The 21,021-nt window shown below is 46.1% G+C and overlaps 2 protein-coding genes across 4 annotated transcripts in view; both read left to right on the top strand.

The window, feature by feature from the left end:
• The first annotated feature begins 1,174 nt into the window (after positions 1-1,174).
• Positions 1,175-10,019, top strand: rae1 (ribonucleic acid export 1). Of its 2 annotated transcripts, XM_056606670.1 has the most exons (13): positions 1,176-1,286; positions 2,001-2,112; positions 2,246-2,350; positions 3,031-3,123; positions 3,403-3,489; positions 6,459-6,545; positions 6,713-6,784; positions 7,114-7,221; positions 7,492-7,598; positions 7,697-7,772; positions 8,138-8,332; positions 8,727-8,812; positions 9,144-10,019. In XM_056606670.1, coding segments are annotated over exons 2-13 (1,107 nt in total). In that variant the 5' UTR covers positions 1,176-1,286; positions 2,001-2,022; the 3' UTR covers positions 9,145-10,019. The 2 variants fall into 2 exon arrangements, with proteins under 2 accessions (XP_056462644.1, XP_056462645.1); XM_056606669.1 differs by lacking the exon at positions 9,144-10,019 and having other exon boundaries at positions 1,175-1,286; positions 8,727-8,816.
• Positions 10,020-12,358: 2,339 nt separating this feature from the next.
• Positions 12,359-21,021, top strand: part of rbm38 (RNA binding motif protein 38) — a 10,513-nt gene continuing 1,850 nt past the window's right edge. The window contains exons 1-4 of one of the 2 annotated variants that reach the window (XM_056606171.1): positions 12,359-12,875; positions 15,022-15,145; positions 15,397-15,451; positions 20,301-21,021. The exon at positions 20,301-21,021 is cut by the window's right edge and continues 1,850 nt beyond it. In XM_056606171.1, the coding sequence (XP_056462146.1) occupies positions 12,663-12,875; positions 15,022-15,145; positions 15,397-15,451; positions 20,301-20,673 (765 nt within the window). In that variant the 5' untranslated portion in view covers positions 12,359-12,662 and the 3' untranslated portion in view covers positions 20,674-21,021. Of the gene's footprint in view, positions 12,876-15,021; positions 15,161-15,396; positions 15,452-20,300 lie in introns of both variants that reach the window. The other variant, XM_056606170.1, reaches the window with a different exon arrangement.

Here is a 21,021-nt window from a genome sequence, read left to right on the forward strand (position 1 = left end):
GCCATAACGGTCAATCAAAATGTAATGAGGGATAATCCTTCCTAATCTCTCTCCTCTAGAACAGACATTTGTAACCCAGGTAATCAAGTCGGGGCCCACCCTTGTTGTGGGTGGGTGGGGGGCTCGGGGGTAGAGCTACATGAAGGGACATGCCATCAGCCCACATGAATGACTGTGGACCTTCGACGAGTTGCAAAGTGCTCCAGTGCAGAGCGATCGTATAGCTGGAGAAAAAAAAGAGACTACTCTTTATACTATACTTTGTATCTCTGAATAAAACTTTTTAAATCTTCTACAACAATGATATTTTATGTTACTATTTAACGTAACTTTTATTTAAAAAACCGTACCAACAGTGTGGACACTCTTGGGTAGCTGTAGCTGCACTCTTAGTTGAGTACTTGCTCATATAGTGAGTATAGTGCCATATAGTGCATTTGTCTTTTTTTATTATCATTTTTTACTTTCTACATGTGTTGGAAGTAAAGAGTTTCTTTTCCCATGCCAATAAAGTCCAGCTAATTTAATTTGATTACATTGAGTTGAGTTGGGGTGAAATACCACAGTATGAAAACTATTAAAAAACAAAACATGTTTTTTATAATAGATGTGCCAATACAATTAAATAAACCCATGACAGACCACAAGGGAAACAGTCTACTGTGCCAAAGCCACAAGGGTGAGGTAGTGAAATTGTGCTATACGATGCAGCTTCTAAATTAAAGACAGCTTTGCTTTATAAATTACACTGTGATAAGGTCACAATTTAGATTACAGCTATTTATATTGATTAATAATTTAAGCTAGAAAAATCGATGACATTAATATGCTCCTATTGCTGCTCATATGCCATCGAATTGACTTGACTTTCTAAACATTTTAGTTTTTGCGACCATGTAAAAAGGTAATGAACCACACCATAAAATGTGTATGTTAGTTTGTGTCTGTGTGAGTTTACATGTGCATTACCAATAAGCTATTGAATGATCTATGATTCAGTGACCATAACTCATGAATCATGAATACAATTAGAAGTATAACACTGTTGATTAGTGCTCCCTTCTATCAAACTGTCAAATGGTCTGGCACACCTCGATGCCTTTTGCCAGTACTGAAAACACTGCTCCCTGGCGGTTCTACGTTGTAATGCACCATCAGAGCTTGGCGCACGTCGTCAAACTGCGACAGAACACCGAACACCACACTTCTGTGCGCCATCACACACCCATGGTTGCGCTCAAGAATTGTACCGATTGGCATGCTGTAAAGAATAACGAATACTGACCGTATGTATCCTTTATTCAGCCATATTTCTAAACAATGTTAGAATTTAGTGCCCTGGAATTGGCTTTGAAGAAGGGTTGCAGTGTTAGGGACGAAAATAAACTTTCGTATGCCGCCACTGCATGTATCCCAAATTCGAGCGGCATTTCTGCTAAATTCATCTCAGCATATAGCAAGATATATCGATACCTGTTTTTACAATGTGACCATATGAATAATGCTTAATTATTCGCAAGCATATGTCGCTATGTGCACAAGCCAAAAAGCTACACACTAGCTTGACTATCGTTAGCTTGTTTGAATAGCTCAACCATTGTATGTTTGCCTTTACGTTCATCTAAGCGGTTAGTTAGTGAAGTCGACATAAGTTTGTCATCTGACTGACTAGTGTTGTCTTAAATGTGCTTAATATTCACGAATATTTTCACCAGCATGAACCTTTCGTGCGTTACATTCACTAGCATGTAATAGCTTATGTTAGCTGTCAACAATACAACCTCTTTAGTTATGGCCACCCAGCTGTATTGACAGATCCTCATCAACTTGTTATGGATGTGGCAAGCTATGTTTATTATTATTATTAGCAGATTAACGCTAGATCTCTATTTTAATTAATTTAATTCAAGAGGACATCTTCCAATTTGAAAGTAGGTTGCTTAAATACATGGGTTTGATGAATTACTATTTAATGTGTCTACTTTTGTTCCCTTGTTAAGGTTATTGTAAACTCCACCAATCATGAGTTTGTTCGGTACAACAACCGGGTTCGGAGCTGGAGGAACAGGGGTGTTTGGAGCCACGACAACAGACAGCCACAATCCAATGAAGGTACTAAAATTATTTGCACGGTGTTCCCTTAAAATACCTTTACTTAACACCTAACATGGTGCATTTCCCATTACATGTTATCAGACTGTCCATTCTGTTCCTCACTGGTTGTCCCCTCTTGCACACACTACAGGATGTGGAGGTGACTTCGCCTCCCGACGACAGCATCAGCTGCCTGGCCTTCAGTCCTCCAACCATGCCTGGCAACTTCCTGATCGGTGGCTCGTGGGCCAATGATGTGAGCGTTTTATCTACCATTAATAAAGCGGCACTGAACCCCAAAACTTGTTGTTTTGGGGGGGGAGTTGTTTTTAAACGTGGTTGTTCGATATGCACATTCAACATAGTAACCAATGACTTTTACTTAATTAAGACCTTCATTTAGAGATAGCAGTTGTAAAATTCAATTTTTTTCCCGTCTCCGCCAACCAGTGTGTGAACGTTTCATTCTGCAACGAACTGCCTTTCTTCTACGTCATTACTAGAGGGCATTGGTGGCGAAGTTTGTTTGGATGCGTTGAGTTCATTCATGGCGGAAGTTTCGGCCAGAATGACCGCCGGTAGTCAACCAAATAAAATCTTGGTCGACTGAAATTCAAACAACTCTATGACCATTTGTTTGGTAGATTGGAGTAGATTAGACACATAGGTCTGCATATGTCCCTCCCACACTCAAATATAATGGATTAAGATGCGCTTTTTCGCCATCTTTTAACGCCAGCGATTGCTAGACCAATGAGAACTTGGTCAAAACAAGTGCATATCGACCAACCGACGAGAACTGGACACCCAAGATGATCCCCTCTGAGAGAAGGTTATGAATTTCTTTAGGAATACAGCTGATTTGAGTGGGGTTGTTTGATCGTTTCTAATGCAAATCAATGACTGGAGCGTATTGTGGTTTTTGTATGGCTGCAGGTGCGGTGCTGGGAGGTGCAGGACAACGGACAGACCGTTCCCAAGGCGCAGCAGATGCACACGGGCCCAGTGCTGGACGTTTGCTGGAGTGATGTAAGATCCCCGTTGGGATTTGTTTCTGAACATTATTTCCTATGCTGTGAGCGCAAACCAGCTATGTATGCATTTATGTTCCTGTGATAGAATAGCTGTTTTTGAGTTTACTCTGTTCTATCCCAATACAAGACATGATGACATCTTCTAGTTGTATTTGATGATGTATTTGAGACGAGTGTAATGAGCAGCATGTCTCCCATCATTATTCTCATAGTTTCAGTCAAATCGGTTGAATCTACAGCAAATCTGACCGTGACGTCTGTTCTGCTTGAGCAGGATGGGAGCAAAGTGTTCACCGCCTCCTGTGACAAGACAGCCAAGATGTGGGACCTCAACAGCAACCAGGCCATGCAGATCGCACAGGTGAGACCACAGCCCAGCTCCTTTCTAACTTTTAAAAACAGGGCTGTTGTGAAGCAGACACTACCTGCTGAAATAATTGTTCCCATTAAAATTTAAAATAGTTAAATTAGCTAGAACACATGCTTTATTGGAATAAAGATAAAACAACACTAAGCAGGACAACATTATCAGGAGTAGGGCTGGGCGATATAACGGTTTTAAAATTATACCGGTAGCGGGCATGTCAGTTTAGTGAAGTAATGATCGAGTCCGGTTGTGTGTAAAACAATAAAGTACCCGGCAAGAATCGGTGGCCGCTTCATTCCGACCATATTCCGACCTATAAGCAGACCCACTGCCGGTCAAAGTGAAGGGTGTGTTGCCCCCGAGAGATCATCGGCCCTGGAGGGAACGTCTCTCCTGTGCCCCTCGGTCTGGGAGCCGACAGCAGGAAAGGTGTAACACTAACCATCTCGTAGTCAGAGGCGGAGTTTAAGAGAGTAGTACGTGCTCCAATAGTGCGAGATAAAAATAAAGCACATTAATTTGAATGATTTTAGCTTGTGTGTGATTTATCGCGGGCACGAGCACACACAAGCTAAAATCATTCAAATTATAGAAGAGGCTGTCAAGGAAAACAGGATTTTTTTGTCTCTAATGACTTCTTTGGTATCACTCCGCAAATAGTCCGGTAACTTGTCAACCCCAGCGTCTTCGGTTGCTATGCGACGTCAACGTCTTTGGCAGACTATTTCTCTGCTGATCAACACTACGAATGCTGGTTACAAATAAATTGTAAAAAGACTCATCTTGAAGTTATTTTTTCTTGAGGCAAGTAGCCGTGTAATAAGCGGGATAATGTATAGAACCGTTAGAACGTCCCCGGTCATTATCGAAAATAAGCCCCTTCAGGTCGGTGTCCTGTTCGCCCTGTCTGGGCATATTTTCCCGATAAAGACCGGTGTTCTATACATTATCCCTTAAATATCTGTTGTTTAAAGCACAGCTGTGCTTTGTTGAGCCAAAAAAAAAAAAAAAAAAAGGTTGATAGTGAATACTTGTGGCGTTAAAACTACACACTTTACCCGTTTGGTTCAAAATATCGTTATAATATCGGATATCGCCATTCGAACAAACAATATCGAGCTATGAGTTTTGGTCCATATCGCCCAGCCCCAGGAGCATGTGCTTTGTCGAGGGAGTCAGTGGCGTCCACACAGTAACGGCAGAGCTTCACTGCAGAGTGGGTCAATGAGCCATGGAGCGCTGTGTCGGGCAGCTTTGCGTAGTAGAAGGACAACACGTGTCAGAAGATCCTAGAGTTTATATTTATGATGGGTTATACTGCCATGTAAATATTCCCTATACCTCCTGCTTCTAATGTCTTTTGCCATTTTCTTTGCTACTTCTTACTCATTATGATGGCTCTTTAAAAAATATATACTTTTCTATGCCTGCTATGTAGTTGTTGCTTCCATGTCCAACATACTTTAGGTGCACCAAATTTTTCATTGCATCGCCTTTAACGCCATTAGGTCACCTTGTATCGCCCTCCATAACTTTCATATAATGTGAATGATTTTTGAAAAGAATAATGCTGCGATCCAGGCAACCCGTAACCCGTGTTTTCACAACCTTCTACCCGTGAAAATGCCCTGGAACGGCAGACAAACCCGCAACTCACTACCTGTGAACTCGTACCAGACTGATTCACTCCCAGTTCCAGCTCGTTCCAGCCTTACGGGCTAAAAAGTGTCCCTGGAACGCAGCATGAGGTGTAGAGAAATGCTTGTCTTTATTTGAAGCACAAGTATAAAAATTCCAATAAAGTGTTTCAAGTTTTTCACTGAGCTGAAATGGAACATTTCAAACTAAAAAATTAAGCAAAATAAAAGGGCTTGTGCGGGTAATTCAGACTCTGAATAACTACTATCAGTAGCAGGGCAGGTTGGAAAAGTAGGCTTAGTTTTTTTGAATGAAAAAACATTCTCTGTTTTTAACTCGCTTAATTTTTCCCCTCTTCTGTCGCGTTTATTTTCTTTATCCGTTTCAGTTACTCTGACGCTTAGGTCATTCGCAATTTAAAAGGACAGGAGAAGGAGGTGAAAGTCTTTTCTACTCGGAGACAGAAGGTGCTGCATTTGGTCCTTATTTGATGCACAATGCTAATGTGCTTGGCCATTGAGTTTGTGTTCCCCCCTTTACAATAAATGATTTTCGCCCGTTCAGCCATCCTCGCGAGCAAAGTTAACTGCCAGACTTCACTTGTTTTACTCGTAATACCGGTTTGCTTACAATTCCATTCAAAAACATGGTGGACACGCTGCAGTGATTGGATTGATTTGATTTAAATGCCGTGACGCGACTCGAGGGACGCAACATTACATAACAGGACCTGCGGGACAAAAAAATAATAAATGAACGACGGGACTCGATAGTGGTATCGATAAGCCCGGGTTTGATTTTTGGGTTTTGAAAAAGTGGAACCGGGTCCTTGATAGAACCGGGTTTTGATCCCCGTCCCTAACCATGAGTGTGAGTTTGATTACAGGAGAACACAGAGATGATGCGATTGCGAAAGAGATTTATATTTTCACCCGGCCAGTGTCAGGTGCACCAGTGCGACCTATAAAAAAATATTAGTTGCACTCTGGAGCCCTGATTCATGCTGCTGGAGGTGGGATCTGTAAGGGCGTAATTAGCAAACAGGGATCACAAATTCGGCCAGCAATATTAAACTTTCCCTTACCCCCAAAAAGCAGACTAAAACATTGTTTCAAATTCAGTGTTCTTAGAAAAGGTGTACATTTTTAACACAACACTTTGTTAACTGGCCACCATACAATGCATGTATTAAAATCATCTTCTGAAAGCTTCATCTACTCTCTCAACTGAGTTTCTTTTATCTCCATAACTAAACATGAAACAAGTTTTTTATAGTTTGTTATATTCATATGTATTTCAAATGTACCCTTTCTTTCACACTTTAGCATGATGGGCCAATCAAATCGATCCACTGGGTCAAAGCGCCCAACTACAGCTGTATCATGACAGGCAGCTGGGACAAAACACTGAAGGTACAACTTAAGCTATATCTTTCCATGCAACTATTCTTTATACAGAACATCACCTAACCAGAACCTCCTATTATAACTCATCAATGTCTGCAATTGGCACCCTTGGAAAAAAGCTTCAAGCTACACATGTAATTTAAATGCTGTGTCCGTCCTCTTTGGCCCGCTAGTTCTGGGACACGCGCTCCCCCAACCCCATGCTGTCTCTGCCCATGACCGAAAGATGCTACTGTGCTGACGTGGTAAGTCATCGAAACACTTCCTGATGGAAAACACTGCTGTTCAGACACCCTTCTCATTATGCAGAGTGGAACCTTAGGTTATGTGTACTTACTCAGTATATATATATAAAACATTTTTCAATCATTTTTGTATATATGCACATACATCCATCATTTTACTTTCAACGTGTTTCTTTTATAGTTTTTTCTTAAAGAACTTACAAAAAAATACATCATACTTACTTACATTTATTCTATTCCCCTCAATGACCTGAGCCATTAGAACGCCAACCATTCCCCCGTGGATCCACAATGATCCCTGGATGTGAATGTTTCAATTGTCTGTGCAGGTCTACCCTATGGCTGTATTGGCGACAGCAGACCGGGGGCTCATAGTGTACCAGCTGGAGAACCAGCCCTCGGAGTTCAGAAGGATAGACTCTCCCCTCAAGCATCAGGTATGGCGCTACAGGAAGCTCACCTCATAACTCCAATGCCAGGAGCTTTACCAAGGCAGGCCCCTTCAAAGCCTGTACTGTCCTTACCGGTAGAGTGGGCAGAGATCTTATTTCGTTGTGTAGTACTTGTACTTTCGCAGTGACAAATAAGGATTGTTTTTCCTCTCCTTAATGCAGTCATCAGTTGTAAACGTCTTACTCAGAGTATGATTAAGAAAGTTTTTTCAGCCTCAATCAACCCTAGTGTGACAGTGATTGTTTCTCTTGCAGCACCGCTGTGTGGCCATATTCAAAGACAAGCAGAACAAGCCAACGGGCTTCGCCCTGGGCAGCATTGAGGGCCGCGTGGCCATCCATTACATCAACCCCCCCAACCCGTAAGTGTTCATCCAGCCAACAGTCTCCTACGAACGACGTGTCCATGTGGTTCTGCCAGTGAGCCATGTGTTTAATTACCATTTTTTCTTTGGATCAGGGCCAAAGACAACTTCACCTTCAAGTGCCACAGGTCTAACGGAACCAACACAGCCACGCCTCAGGACATCTATGCTGTAAGTCTGACGCTCCTGGATACGTCGGGCAGGATCGTCCGGTGGTTAGGGTGTTTGCGTCTCTGCTGAAAGACTCTGGGTTCGAAACCCAATGTCTGTCCATGCTCTGCATCCTGGGGCCTGACCTGCCGTCCACATAACATTGATAGAAAATAGTTCAAATCTTTAGGTCGATTTGGATACCGGTGACCTTACCAGATATTTAATGATAGTAGAAAAGTAAAACATATTTTTCTTATAATCTAATAATTCCAGTTATAACAAAGGGAACACTAGTTACACCGGTTGCAATTTCAGGCTTTTTTTTTAGTGCAAAGCCCATTCCAACGACCTTAAACCCCATCTTCCCTCCTCCACGGTCTCAGGTGAACGCCATCTCCTTCCACCCGGTCCACGGCACTCTGTCCACCGTGGGCTCAGACGGCCGCTTCAGCTTCTGGGACAAGGACGCGCGCACCAAGCTGAAGACGTCGGAGCAGCTGGACCAGCCCATCACCGCCTGCGCCTTCAACAGCAACGGCAACATTTTCGCCTACGCCTCCAGCTACGACTGGTCCAAGGTGAGGGGAGCTAACGAGGCTCATGCCGCCGTTGGGAGAAAGCTCTGTCAGACACTGAGGCAGCAGGAGTTTGGGCAGATCACGTGTAAAAAAACGAACCGGATCGTAAAATGTTTAGGCGTTTGGGGAAACGTCTTGAATGAAATGTTGTTTTAACAAATCGATATGTTTGAAAGTAGTTATTTGAATATTGTATATTTTATAAAAACATACCTGTTTTATGTTTATGTATGCAACCTTTTTAATTAGAATAGGTTTTGTTACCCAAAGTAACCTCATCAAATAAGAGTGTGTAGTTAACTGGTCTCTGCAGAGACGAGGTGAGTTTGTTGACGCGTGGTTCCTTACTGTTGCACCTCTGTGTCTTCCAACCCCCCCCCCCCACCCCCCCCAGGGCCACGAATATTACAACCCCCAGAAAAAGAACTACATCTTCCTGCGGAACGCGGCCGAAGAGCTCAAGCCTCGGAACAAGAAATGGTGAGAGGAGGGGGAAGGGAGACGGGGGGGGGGGGGTCCTGATACCCCAACAGGCCCTTCCCCATTTACAGTTGGTTTAACCCTGGGCTGCTACTGCCACTTACATACTTAAGAGCAAGGGTTTATGAGCTGGCTCCACACGATTAGATTCTACCTATGCAACCTATGTTGACCGTAGAGATAAGTGATTTAGTACTTAACCATAACTAGTAGTGTTTGACTGTCGTCTGATTTGTTAATCCCACTGCAATGAACAACCTTGGTAACAATAAAGGTCCGTACGACTTGGTGAACGTGATGTCGGGCACTGACCTCTCCTCCCTGTCCTCAGATGCGCCGCGCTGAGTCACGATCGTGCCATTACGGGGGGATGCGGCGGAAGACCTGCGGCTTTAGTGTGCGTGTGTGTCTTCGTGAATATACACAGAAAGCACCTTCCTTTTCACCAAAACCCCTGGACCAATGCGGCGGTGCTGCATAGCGTGCATGGACCAATCAACAGAGCCCGCAACCCAACTTGGTATAGATGGCAGCTGCATGGCATCATTGGTCTTTGAGGTCGTCGTGGAGAAAGGGGCGGGGCTTAGATTGTCATTCATCTTGTTTATTTTTGTTGGATTCCTGCAACATCTTTTTTTTTACGACCGTTTTCAAAAGACTTTACGTTCCTCTTCGGCTCGGTGTTACTTCATGGTATATTTCAAATAATAATGATGAGATGTGAAATAAATTACTCTGCGTATATTGTAAAATTCTCACATTGTTCCAACTTGGAAGTCGATTAAAAAGGAATACTGTTGTCGATGTGATGTGTATATAGGCTATACTTGTTTTTTAATTAACTTGAACAGTTGGCCTACATACTGCATATTTCTCAGTATGAAACTGTGTCAGAACACAAACTACAGCTATCGAGGACCGCCATCCATTCGATTTAATAAGTCCACTAGAGTCGGCCCTGAACAATTCGGGTAGGTCTGCTTCTTGAACCTCATGAACGTGTATGGTCACAAGTTTATTATGGCTTCAACCCTTATCCTCCAGCAGGGGGTGCACTCTGTGCAAGAGACCCCGTCATAGTCGAGTCGGCACAATAAACCACAATGACAAGAAGATCAAAGGAAGAGATTGATTCTTTATGTAAGTCTTTTGACCATGCGACCAGGAGATGCTTTAGTGGAAATGAATTACAGTGGGAGTAGCCACAACAAGGGCCCTTGGTGAAAAGTGTCCGAGTTCGCGGAGGATAAGGTGTGATAGGTGTGAAATAACGGCCATTTTATTGAGGTCATTGCGGAGTGTCACCCTGATGTTAACCTGTTGGTCGGTACTTCACAAGGGACCTCCAAGACAGCGAGTGTGAGAAATATAGTCGGACCTTCCTCACCACTCTGTCCCCAGGGCTTTGAAGAGTTCACCCGTCACTAGACAACAAGACTACTGTCTCTTGTACTGTAAAATAAGGCTTTTGATGTGTTGGTCTTCTTGAAGACAAATCGGTTTGCTCACAGCATTATTAGTCCAGTCTTGCAAAACGTGAATCAAAGTTTCCCAACTCAAATGCTGCTAGTGCCTAGTGAGAACGTCTGACAGCCCAACCTGGCCATGTTTAATGCATGCTTGTTAAGTTAATTAAGTGCTTCCCTTTATGTAATGCTTAATGCATTTACCTAGTTAATGGACTGTATGGCTGGTCTTGTTAAGGATGTTTTTTTAGACAGGTTTGGCATAGAGAACCGTGTCCCAGTTGTCTCTCTTCCTTGCCTTGGCCCTGAAAGTACACTAATATTTCGAAGGACAAACAAACACACATTTTGCTGAAAGTAGTGTATTTTTGAATGCTGCTTGGATGCAAGATTTATAGGGCACCATTCAGAAGCGGATGTAGAAGCAGTTGGGCACCCGGAGTCAACAACTCGGTTAAACAATCTGATCTAGGAACTTCCCTGCATTTAAAAGACAGCCGCACGCAAGAAAAAACGCAGCGCAGGTGCTGCATTATTCTCGTGTTATCATCCCTTTCTCGTTTTATCAGTGCTCTACAACCGGCTGAAGGCATGTAGCTGATGTAGGCTATCTCTCGTACCCTGCCTCCATTCATAATGCAAGATCCCAGCGTGGAGCAGCATGGCACACTGTGTGTGTGTGTGTGTGTGTGTGTGTGTGTGTGTGTGTGTGTGTGTGTGTGTGTGTGTGTGTGTGTGTGTGTGTGTGTGTGTGTGTGTGTGTGTGTGTGTGTGTGTGTGTGTGTGTGTGTGTGTGTGTGTGTGTGTGTGTGTGTGTGTGTGTGGTCCCTCGACCTTCACAGTACCCTGCTGAATCATGATTACAGTTTTTCTCAGTCGCTTTGGTACATTCTTGAATTATCCTCAACATTTGCAAAACAGTAAGTGCATTTCTCAAAACAATTCGTACAAATAGCAAAACACATGGATAACCTGCAAAAGCCAGCTTGTTCAAAATCACTAGTTCATCTCTCAAAAGTAAACAACTGTGTCAATGAACATGCAGTGCCATCAGAATGACAAGTCCTTGTGTCATTGTATATGGATAAGACAGTCAAATTGCTAAGTCATGTTCTCAATACATGTCAATATAACTGAGTGATGTTCTGATCTAAACTATGGCTAAAGTTTTGAAGACAATTATTGTACATTTTAAGTTACAGTTGCTTGACATATTATGACAACTTGTTCAGCCATTTTGCATGTAAAGACTTATGCAATGAACTAATACCTAAATGTTGTGGGGGTGAGACTATTTAACAGAGATCCATTGTAATACATTTTGATCAACATGACATAAGCAATAGATAATGCAGAAAGGAGCAGAGAATTGTACATAATAATTTGCATGAATGGACTAAAGCATTCGCAACTTGTTCTGTAATATCGTGAACTGTAATATCATGGTGTCTGCTAACAGGTTTAGCTATACGCACTTGTTGCCATCTAAGTAAAACAAAAACATGGGTTTTATGACAAGGGGATAAGCAGTTTGTTGTGACCGACATCACATGTAAGATAATGCATGGAGGAATTGTAACCATATATATTCGAATGACAATGTTTGGCAGTATCCAGCTATGATGTGATCTAGTATTATGATGGCAGCGTTGTTCGATTTCCCTGCTTATCTGCTGTGTTGGCACCCCTTTTTTTTCTCTTTTTTTTTGCTACAATCCTTCTGAGTCTAGGACATTTCACTTCCTCTTTTCTACTAGAATTAGACAAAGCAACACGTGTGTGTGTGTGTGTGTGTGTGTGTGTGTGTGTGTGTGTGTGTGTGTGTGTGTGTGTGTGTGTGTGTGTGTGTGTGTGTGTGTGTGTGTGTGTGTGTGTGTGTGTGTGTGTGTGTGTGGCGCGCGTTTTGGATGTACAGTAGAGGCTTTCCTTTGTGTTGTAAAGAAGGACAAAAGCAGGTGCAAGCGAGGACGCTGGTAGGCGGGGGGGAAGGAGGAGGAGCGCTGACAAAGTTGTCACTCGAAAACTGTACCGATAGGTCGGCTGTCCTGAATGGGCGCGGCAAATCCGCCGAAGCACAAGCTACAGCTCTGCCGGAACATTTAACACACTCATACACACTGGCACAGTTACAAGCGGTTGGGATCCTGCTACATGAGTCGAGGCAGATTGTGTGAGAGAGATAGACAGAGAGAAAGAGCGATACATGCCAGCAGCAGCAGCAGGTTGATTTAAGGAACGCACCAAAAAGGAAAGACATAACGCGGAGAAAATATTTGGAGCACCTGTCCCTGTCGTGTTATTATTTTGTTGCGTTGCCATATTAATCTGGAAAGTTCCTAGAATCCGATTCATTTGTAATCGTGCGGTAGGACTCCGGGTGCCAAATGCTTCTACATCCGCTGATGAACGGGGCCCTGGAAATCATGCATCCCAGCAGTATTCAAAAAGACACTACTTTCACCAAGATCTTTGTCGGTGGTTTGCCTTACCACACGAACGACGCGTCGTTGCGAAAATATTTCGAGGCTTTCGGCGACATAGACGAAGCGGTGGTGATAACGGACAGACAGACCGGGAAATCTAGAGGTTACGGCTTTGTAAGTAACTTACCTCAGTCACACACTCATAACGTGTTTTGTGCGGGATGATTATTCACGATGGAGGGGATATTGTAAAGATCTTGTCTTGACCTCTGTTCTTAATGTATTGCGCGTGTGCGTAATATTCCAGAAAGTTTATTTTTTGTGATCAATAATCAACACGCATTGTTCTGATACGGGGCCCACGTTGCATGACCAAGCCATTCAAATAAAAAGGCAGCTTGTCAAACATAATCTGATATAGAGTTATAAATCGCGCTAACGCATGGCTTCTATTTTCTTGCTTTGGTTGCGGTTATTTTAGCGTAATTAGGATGAGGCTACACTAAGTTGATCGGTCAACTAAGTAGATTATATCTCAACATATGTTTATGTCCCCCTGACCCCCACATGCACTTATTCAACTCGCCCCAGTGCTGGCCGGGCCCCTTTAGGAGCCGGCTTATCGCTCTTCAGCAGTAGGCCTATGTGCGCAGTCCACACGTCTTCTCTTTCTTTATATGGTGCTTTTGGAAGGAGGGAGAATGTCCTCGCTTGCGCAGTCTATGTTAAACACTCATACACCAGGGAAAAATAATGGCCTTTTTCAAAACCACATGTTAATCATTGAATATGGGTTCGCTCAAAGATGAGCAGATTGGGTGAAGGGCAAGTTCACCTCCATGTCACGGCCAGTTTGATCCAATGGCCTTTTTCTTAAGCCATGAAACATAAGGCGATAGCATTAGGTGAATAATGGTGCGCAATAAACGATTCATTTCTTCCCCATATACGTCTTTTGAAATGTACAGTATATCTGGGTGAGTTTTGGATGAAGTTGGATGAGTTTGTGTATAAATCCATTATAACGGCTTTAAATCTCAGCTCAAGGGTTCTATGGTCTATTAAGACAAAGCCAGTCATGCAGGCTTTTGACAAAACAGAAGACTCTGTTGAAATGCAAATATTTACCAGAACCTCAACCTGGGCGAGATACCCTGCCAATAAAACGGGGACAAGCCAAAGATGGGTAGGAAAACTGTTATGTGTATGCGTGTTTTCTTCTAACTCAAGACCTGTAAGACAATGGCACTCATTGTTTACGTACAGCTTTCAGGCTCCCAAGAAAAACGTCGGTGTTCGAGTGCAGCGTGTGTCAGTGTGTGTCGAAGTTTGACAAGCTTTGGGTCATGTAGGTGCTGCCCCTTTGCCTCCACCAAACCACGCTGCAGTGCTGAAACGCCACCCAAGCATAAACAGTCATCAGCACTTTCTGTTCTTTTCCTCTTTGCGTCTTCTCCCCCCCCCCCCTTTTCTTGTACCTGTTCATCCTGTTGGTCTAGTAGGCTAGTAGAATTTTTTTTTTTTTCTGGCATTAGTATATTTAACAAACAAAACCAACACCACAAGCACGTACTGGCTGTCAAGTGGATTAGCAGGATCCCTCTCAGTAGGGCTCCACAACACCATGTAAACAAACTCCTTGCCCCCGTCTGTGTGTTCACAACACCGGCCCTGGAGTGGATCACAGTCCATATCTCTCCAGATTTCAAATTCTACTGGTGTCTACTGCTGGAAGCACCACCGTTTTGAAGTCCCTTCTCTCAACTCAATTCCTCTGAGTTGGCATAAAACTGATCCTTCAAAACAGACGGGAACGTCTAATGCCAGCAGGAAGACAGCAGGGACAGACCTGTAGCAATCTCCTTAATATCTCCTCCCTAATTGGATAAGCTCCTTGATATTCATCCCGGATTCATATTTCAGCAGGTCTGCCCGTGCTGTCGTCAAGTACCAGGCTTGAGAGCATGTGCTGCTAAGGGCATTCCCCCAAAAAACTGCTCCTCTGTGTGTTCTCATTTAATTTATTTTGGGTTGAAAGAAGTCGAGGACATTGTGGCGTCTATGTATGGGCATCTTGGCTCCATCCTGGTTCTAATCTCTAGCAGGATTCCTTATTCACTTCCCCTACCCAGCCAGTGTTGAGAACCAATATGGCTGCAGGGGGATTGGAGGTATTCTCCTGGTTCCACTGGTTATGCCCAAAACAGAGCTTTTGAGCACCACCGCAGTCCTCTGGCTCTGTGGCAAGAGAAAAAACGATTTGTCTAAACTAGTTGTAGTTTTTCTCTAATGTTGCCTTTTGATGCCCTTCCTCCAACAGGTCACTATGACGGACCGGGGGGCGGCGGAGAGGGCCTGTAAAGACCCCAACCCCATCATCGACGGCAGGAAGGCCAACGTGAACCTGGCCTACCTGGGGGCCAAGCCTCGGAGTATGCAGACAGGTGAGGAGCACGCTGGTGAGCACTCCTCTTTGTTTTCTTCCTGGTCTTTCTTAGCCGATACATTATGTGTGTGTGTGCGTGTGTTTTTTTTTTGTCTGAAACAAGTCCGACCTCTGTCGAGTGCAAGCACAACGGAGAGACACTGCCTGTGCCTGTGTCTCGCTCTGTGCCCATTGTGCATTGTTCCCGTCGTCCTCCTCTGTAAAATGCAAATGCTGTGTGTCTGACAGCCGGCCTTCTATCTCTTCCAGGCCTCTCCATCGGAGTGCAGCCCATTCACCCTGCGCTTGTCCAGAGGCAGTATGGGTAAGCAAATGGGAGTGGGCTTTGGTTCTTTTGGTGCTTCGCTGTATTGGCCTCTTTGGCTGTCTGACTAGGTTACAATCTTCTATTAAGTTTGGTTGAAACGGCATCTATTTGTCACCCAGGCTACATTTTTGATGTGTTATTGTCTAAAGGCATTTATGAAATGCGAACAGACCAGACTACAATCTTCTGTTATTAGTTTATCTTGTAGTGGCCTCTATTCTCAATAACCGCCAGGGCACAATTGTATGCTTCTTTTTATAGCCTCGGTTTTAACCTGTCTGACTACAATTTTTTTGCAAAACTTGTGAAATGCCTTGGGAAGGCACCCTGTCAGCTGTTTGTTGTGTCAGCAGGAAATACCATGAAGCCTTATTTTGTGTTTTTATTTGTGTTGTGTTGAGGTTTTTTGTGGGGGGATTTGACAGTTGGAAAGCTGATCGCCTAGCTGTGTCAAAACAATCCAGATGTACATGTGTGACTGCTTTTAGCCCAGCTCTGACTCTACTGTCAGGCATGCGGATGCAAATGTACCCAAGAGCTGCAGCTTCCTTATCAGAAAATAAATCTAATTCTCGAGTCTTTTTATCAAATGGCGCATTATGAAGTCGAGAGACATGTGGAAATCATTAACAATTATAGGTTATTCTCAATCCTAGTTAAGCGATATACAACGGTGCTCTGAGAAAATGGATGTCTAATTCCTCTGCTTCAGCCTCTGACTTGAGTCACAAATCCACAGGTCCATTCCGGCCTCAAATATGGTTAATTTCCCGGGGGTTAATGTCAGAAGAAGCTGCTAGTTCCCTCTCAGGACTCCCCGTTTCCGTGGTTACTGGTTGAAAAACAGGGCACTAGGGTAGGCTCCTCTGTCGCGTACGTCTTGACAGGTGCTGGCTTCCTATTACAGCCTTAAACACCCCCAACCCCCACCCTGCCCCACCCCTTAATCTCTAGTGACCACTGCCCCAGAGAGAGATGGGGAGTGAGGGAGCTCTACAACACATGTACAGACAGCACGCGAGCGAGCGAGAAAGAGAGCACCTGTTGGCCTCTCTAGAGTCCGCCTGGCAGACTTGAGGCCCGGCTTTAAAGAACACACACTCACACAGCGTGTGTGTGTGTGTGTGTGCTGTTGTGACCAGTAGGGTCCGGAAGAGGTCACTGAGGACAGGAACTGTCCGTTGGAGAAGAGGGGCGGGTGTTGGTTATCCCATCTCTGATACCCTTCCTCCATAATGGCACTGAACCGCCACATTCACCCGAGGGTTTTCTTCCCGTTTTTTTTTTTTTGTTACCGTTTCTCTCATCACAATGATATTCCTACCAAGTGTCAGGCAGCCATTAGATTGAGAACCTGAAAACTGACACCCTTGTGAGACTGGTGGTAAGGGGGGGTGTTCAAGGTGCTTTTGAGGCTTGTGTGGAAGGGCTGGGTGGGGGTTAATGGCAGGGAGGGAAGGAGGGGTGGTACACTGGGGCTCCTATGTGAAGGCTTAATGAGCCTAGGTGCACCCTGGGAAACCCACCTCCACAGGTGTCGGAACAAAGCCCCTCGTTTTTTTTTGTCTGTTTTCCTGAAAGAACACACGGCTTATGCAGTTCATGCAGTCCTTCTTTAAATTTCTATCCAGGTTTTTGATAGTGGTTTGAAGCAGAGTGACCAACGTTTGGAGATTAGCCATTAACAGACAAACGTTCTCACTACCATAATGGCTCAGCCGCTCTCTGCCAATGGAATCTCCCTGCACTGCCCAACCCGGGCCTGCCTCGCTTCTGAAAGACGTGATGGCCAACCCCACCCCCCACCCCCACCCACTGTCCGGTCGGCATTAAACCCACCAGCTGACCTCCAACCTTTTTCCTCCTCCACCACCCCACCTCCTACCTCCCCCTCAATCCCCCCCAGCGTACTCCGCCCTCCTCCTTCTCCTACAAGATGCCAGGGCCTCTCTATACACATCGTGTGTGTGTGTGTGTGTGTGTGTGTGTGTGTGTGTGTGTGTGTGTGTGTGTGTGTGTGTGTGTGTGTGTGTGTGTGTGTGTGTGTGTGTGTGTGTGTGTGTGTGTGTGTGTGTGTGTGTGTGCGCGTGTTATGCTTGTGTATAGATTAATGATGTGCTCTGTACCCGTCTGTGCTGCCACTCCCGGGGGGGGGGGGGGGGGGGGGGGGGGGTCACCGGACTTATGTTTGGGTCAAAGCCAAATGGCCCGGGGCGACGCACACAGAGCGCCCGGGGGCCGGGGGGGCTCATTATAAGGAGCAGCAGTGAATGTAGGCTCAGCCCGGCCCACAGCGCTGCATGTACGTGCGCTCATCCCTTTTAAAGAAGTGTGCTGGGACTCAATGCCTCTTTGTTGCCACTGTGGGGCTAAAGTTCACATGTGGGTTGAGAGCGGCCTTCATTTACTTATGCGTACGCGTTACAAGTGAATGTGCACTCATTGTGTGTGTTCCCAGGGCACTGCCAGTAGCAACCCCCTATCTCCCCCCCCCCCCCCCACCCTCACCCTCCCCCTCACCCACCCTCCTCCCTACACTTGGCAGATGCCCCTGTGGAACTAGAGCGGGCTGCACCCTTCTATTCTTCCAGAGTAAAGTGTCTCTCTCTCTCTCACTGTTGCCTCACCCCCTCCCCCATTCCTCAGTGTGGTTAAAGCTGGCCACGCCAGACTAGCATAGCAGCTCAAGCTGGCAGCATTGTCTTAGCATCTCTGCTGTAGCTGCCGGTAGCTTACTGGGCTCAAAAACGTTCAAATAGTGTGTTACTGTCGTTGATCTAGGCGTCCCGAGTGACTCCATTTCCTCGCCCGTCGTTCTGTTTATTTCTTGGTGGTTTTATTGCAATAATCCCATCCCTGTGGTCTGAGTGTTGCTGGCCTCAGGCCACAGGACGTCCATGTCATTGCTCACCGTTGACCCCAGCCATCGTGTCGCACCTCCTTCCCTCCCCCGCTCCCAGCTGACCAGAGAGCCTCCGCGTTGGCCGGGGAGACGAGAAGAGGAGCACCCGGCACCGGGCTTGGGGCCTGGTTCCCGGTTCCACGAGGAGGGGGTTTGGGCTAAGGCTAAAGAGAGAGTGTCCCTCCCCAGCCAAACCCCCGGCCCCCACATGCCTAGACAGCGGCCCTCTTCCCCAAGGTGCCCCATGGCCTCAGAGTGCAGTGTGGTGTGCTGTGATGGAGTGGTCCTTTATCTTCGCCTCTCCTTTTCTTTATTTTTTTTCTTTCTCCCTATTTTTTTTTCCTCTGTGTGTGCGTGTGATTATGAAATGTGAAGAGGTTGTGCTGATTGTAGCGCAACTCTTCTCCTTGTATGGCATGGTTTTGGGGGGTTTGCAGTGGTGGCCTTGGTGAGCTGTTTGAAGTTCAACAGTGTTGGGAGGGGGGTTGGGGCCGGTAAGAGGGATGGGGGGGGGGGTGCTTAATTCCTCCTGTGCTATAATCTTGACTAGTGCATGCTTCTCATTGTTTTAATGTTGCTGTGTAGACCTTCAAGCTGCATCTCATGACTGGATTGATCCAGCTCCCTCCTCGATGTAGCCTCGCCATTCAGGGCCGCATTCTGTATTCAATCTGAATAAAATGTCATTCACCGGTACTGAGATGCAGCTTTCTGAAGGTCAAATTTATTTATTTTGTCCATCGTGTGTGCATTTGCAGTGAGTGGTGTGCCCTTTCTTGACAAAGGTGTTCTATAGTACAAGATTTTTTACATGCTCTCCTTGCACATCAACATCACTCATCCAAAGCCCAAACTCACCACGCACACACAAACACACAAAGACGTGTACTGAAGTGGATACAGTAGCAATTCTAAACTTTATTATAGAATAGCTTCCTGTTAATAATAGGTGTGCTGTGAAGACGATTAGTTGGTGGGGTAATTTGTGTTGGAAGCTGTTGTCCTTCTAACTACAGCCCAATGACTCATGGATAAAACTGAAGTTGTTAACTTCCTTTCCTTCTTTAGTGTTTGTGAACAGATGCGTTCTTGTGGGTAAAGGTTCATTAAAAGGACCACAGACAACGCCACAGTTCTGATACTAGGTTTCTCTTCTGATAAGCTCTCCCCACTTCCCCATATCCACGCACCCGCACACCATGAGAAACACACACACACACACACCCTGCCCCCAGCCTACGTCGTCACCTGTGACAGCCGGCTTCAGATTTATGGGCCAAATGGAGAAATAGAAGACACAGTTCCCTATTTGTGTGTGTGTGTGTGTGTGTGTGTGTGTGTGTGTGTGTGTGTGTGTGTGTGTGTGTGTGTGTGTGTGTGTGTGTGTGTGTGTGTGTGTGTGTGTGTGTGTGTGTGTGTGTGTGTGTGTGTGTGTGTGTGAAGAATAGCAGCTGGTAAAACACTCTCCTGGTGCCTGAGCCTGAAAACCTGCCAGTAACGGCTGTCCCGATCCTTCACCCCCACCCCCCCACCCCCCCCAACCTAACAGGTTCAGTAGGTTTTGTAACCGACGAACCGAGCGGTTGACTCAACTTTGCCGGGCTAATCCTTCCTTTTCTCTTTTTTTTTTCCTTTCTTTCTCCCCCATCGGTTTTGTATTTGTTTCTTCCTCAACGTGCGATTAGTCATCGACAGAGTAGAGCGGGAACCACAGACGAGAGCGGGTTCAGCACACCTACAAAGAGTTTATATTCCACACACCCGCAGTGTTTATATTCCCCACACACACACACACACACACACACACACACGCGTGCGCACACACCCCGGCCCTGTGGAAACCGCACTCTTCCTCCCCATCCTCCCTCCCTCCCAGCTGTTCATTTGAGTCCCCCTGGCTCCCTGTTCTAACTCTGTGTCTCCCTCTCTGTGTCTGTCCCCCAGGCTGGCCCAGCAGTACCTCTACCCCCAGGCCTTCGTGCAGCCCAGCCTGGTGCTGCCCTCCCAGGTGTCCGGCTCGGTGGGCTCCAGCCCCTACCTGGACTACAACACGGCCGCCGCCTACTCCCAGTACGCCCAGGCCGCCTTCGACCAGCACTACCCCTACGCCCCCTCGCCCGCCAGCTTCATGGGCTACGCCTACGCCCCCGGCTCCGCCTCCTCCGGGACCAGCTCTGCCGCCGCCGCCACGGCCGCCGCCGCCTCCAGCCTGGCGGCCATGCACGCCAGCCTGGCCTCCTCCGGCGCCGCCGGCCAATCACAGGCCTTCCTCCACTACCCCCCGCAGCAGCACGTCCAGCCCGAGCGCATGCAGTGAGCGCGGGGGGGGGGGGGGGGGGGGGTCGACTGGCGGGCCGGAGACGCGCGGCGGACGGTCGGTTCTGAGGCTTCAGAACGCAGCGGGGACACTGTTAGCGTGTCCTTCAGCGGGGGGGTCTTCAGGCATAGGGAGAAGACTATTGCACTATACCATCAGGACAAGTACCTCCTCCATAGGGCGAAGGGGTTGAGGGGGGCGGGGTTTAGAGGCCATGCCTGGGCTGGTTGAGGATACAAGGGGTCTGTAGGGAAGCTGTATGGATGTGTGTGTGTGTGTGTGTGTGGGTGTGTGTGTGTGTGCGTGCGTATGGATGTACGTATGGATGTGTGTGTCTGTGTGTGTGGA

This window comes from Gadus chalcogrammus, chromosome 13 (genome assembly GCF_026213295.1).
Source record: "Gadus chalcogrammus isolate NIFS_2021 chromosome 13, NIFS_Gcha_1.0, whole genome shotgun sequence".
NCBI classification, from domain to species: domain Eukaryota; kingdom Metazoa; phylum Chordata; class Actinopteri; order Gadiformes; family Gadidae; genus Gadus; species Gadus chalcogrammus.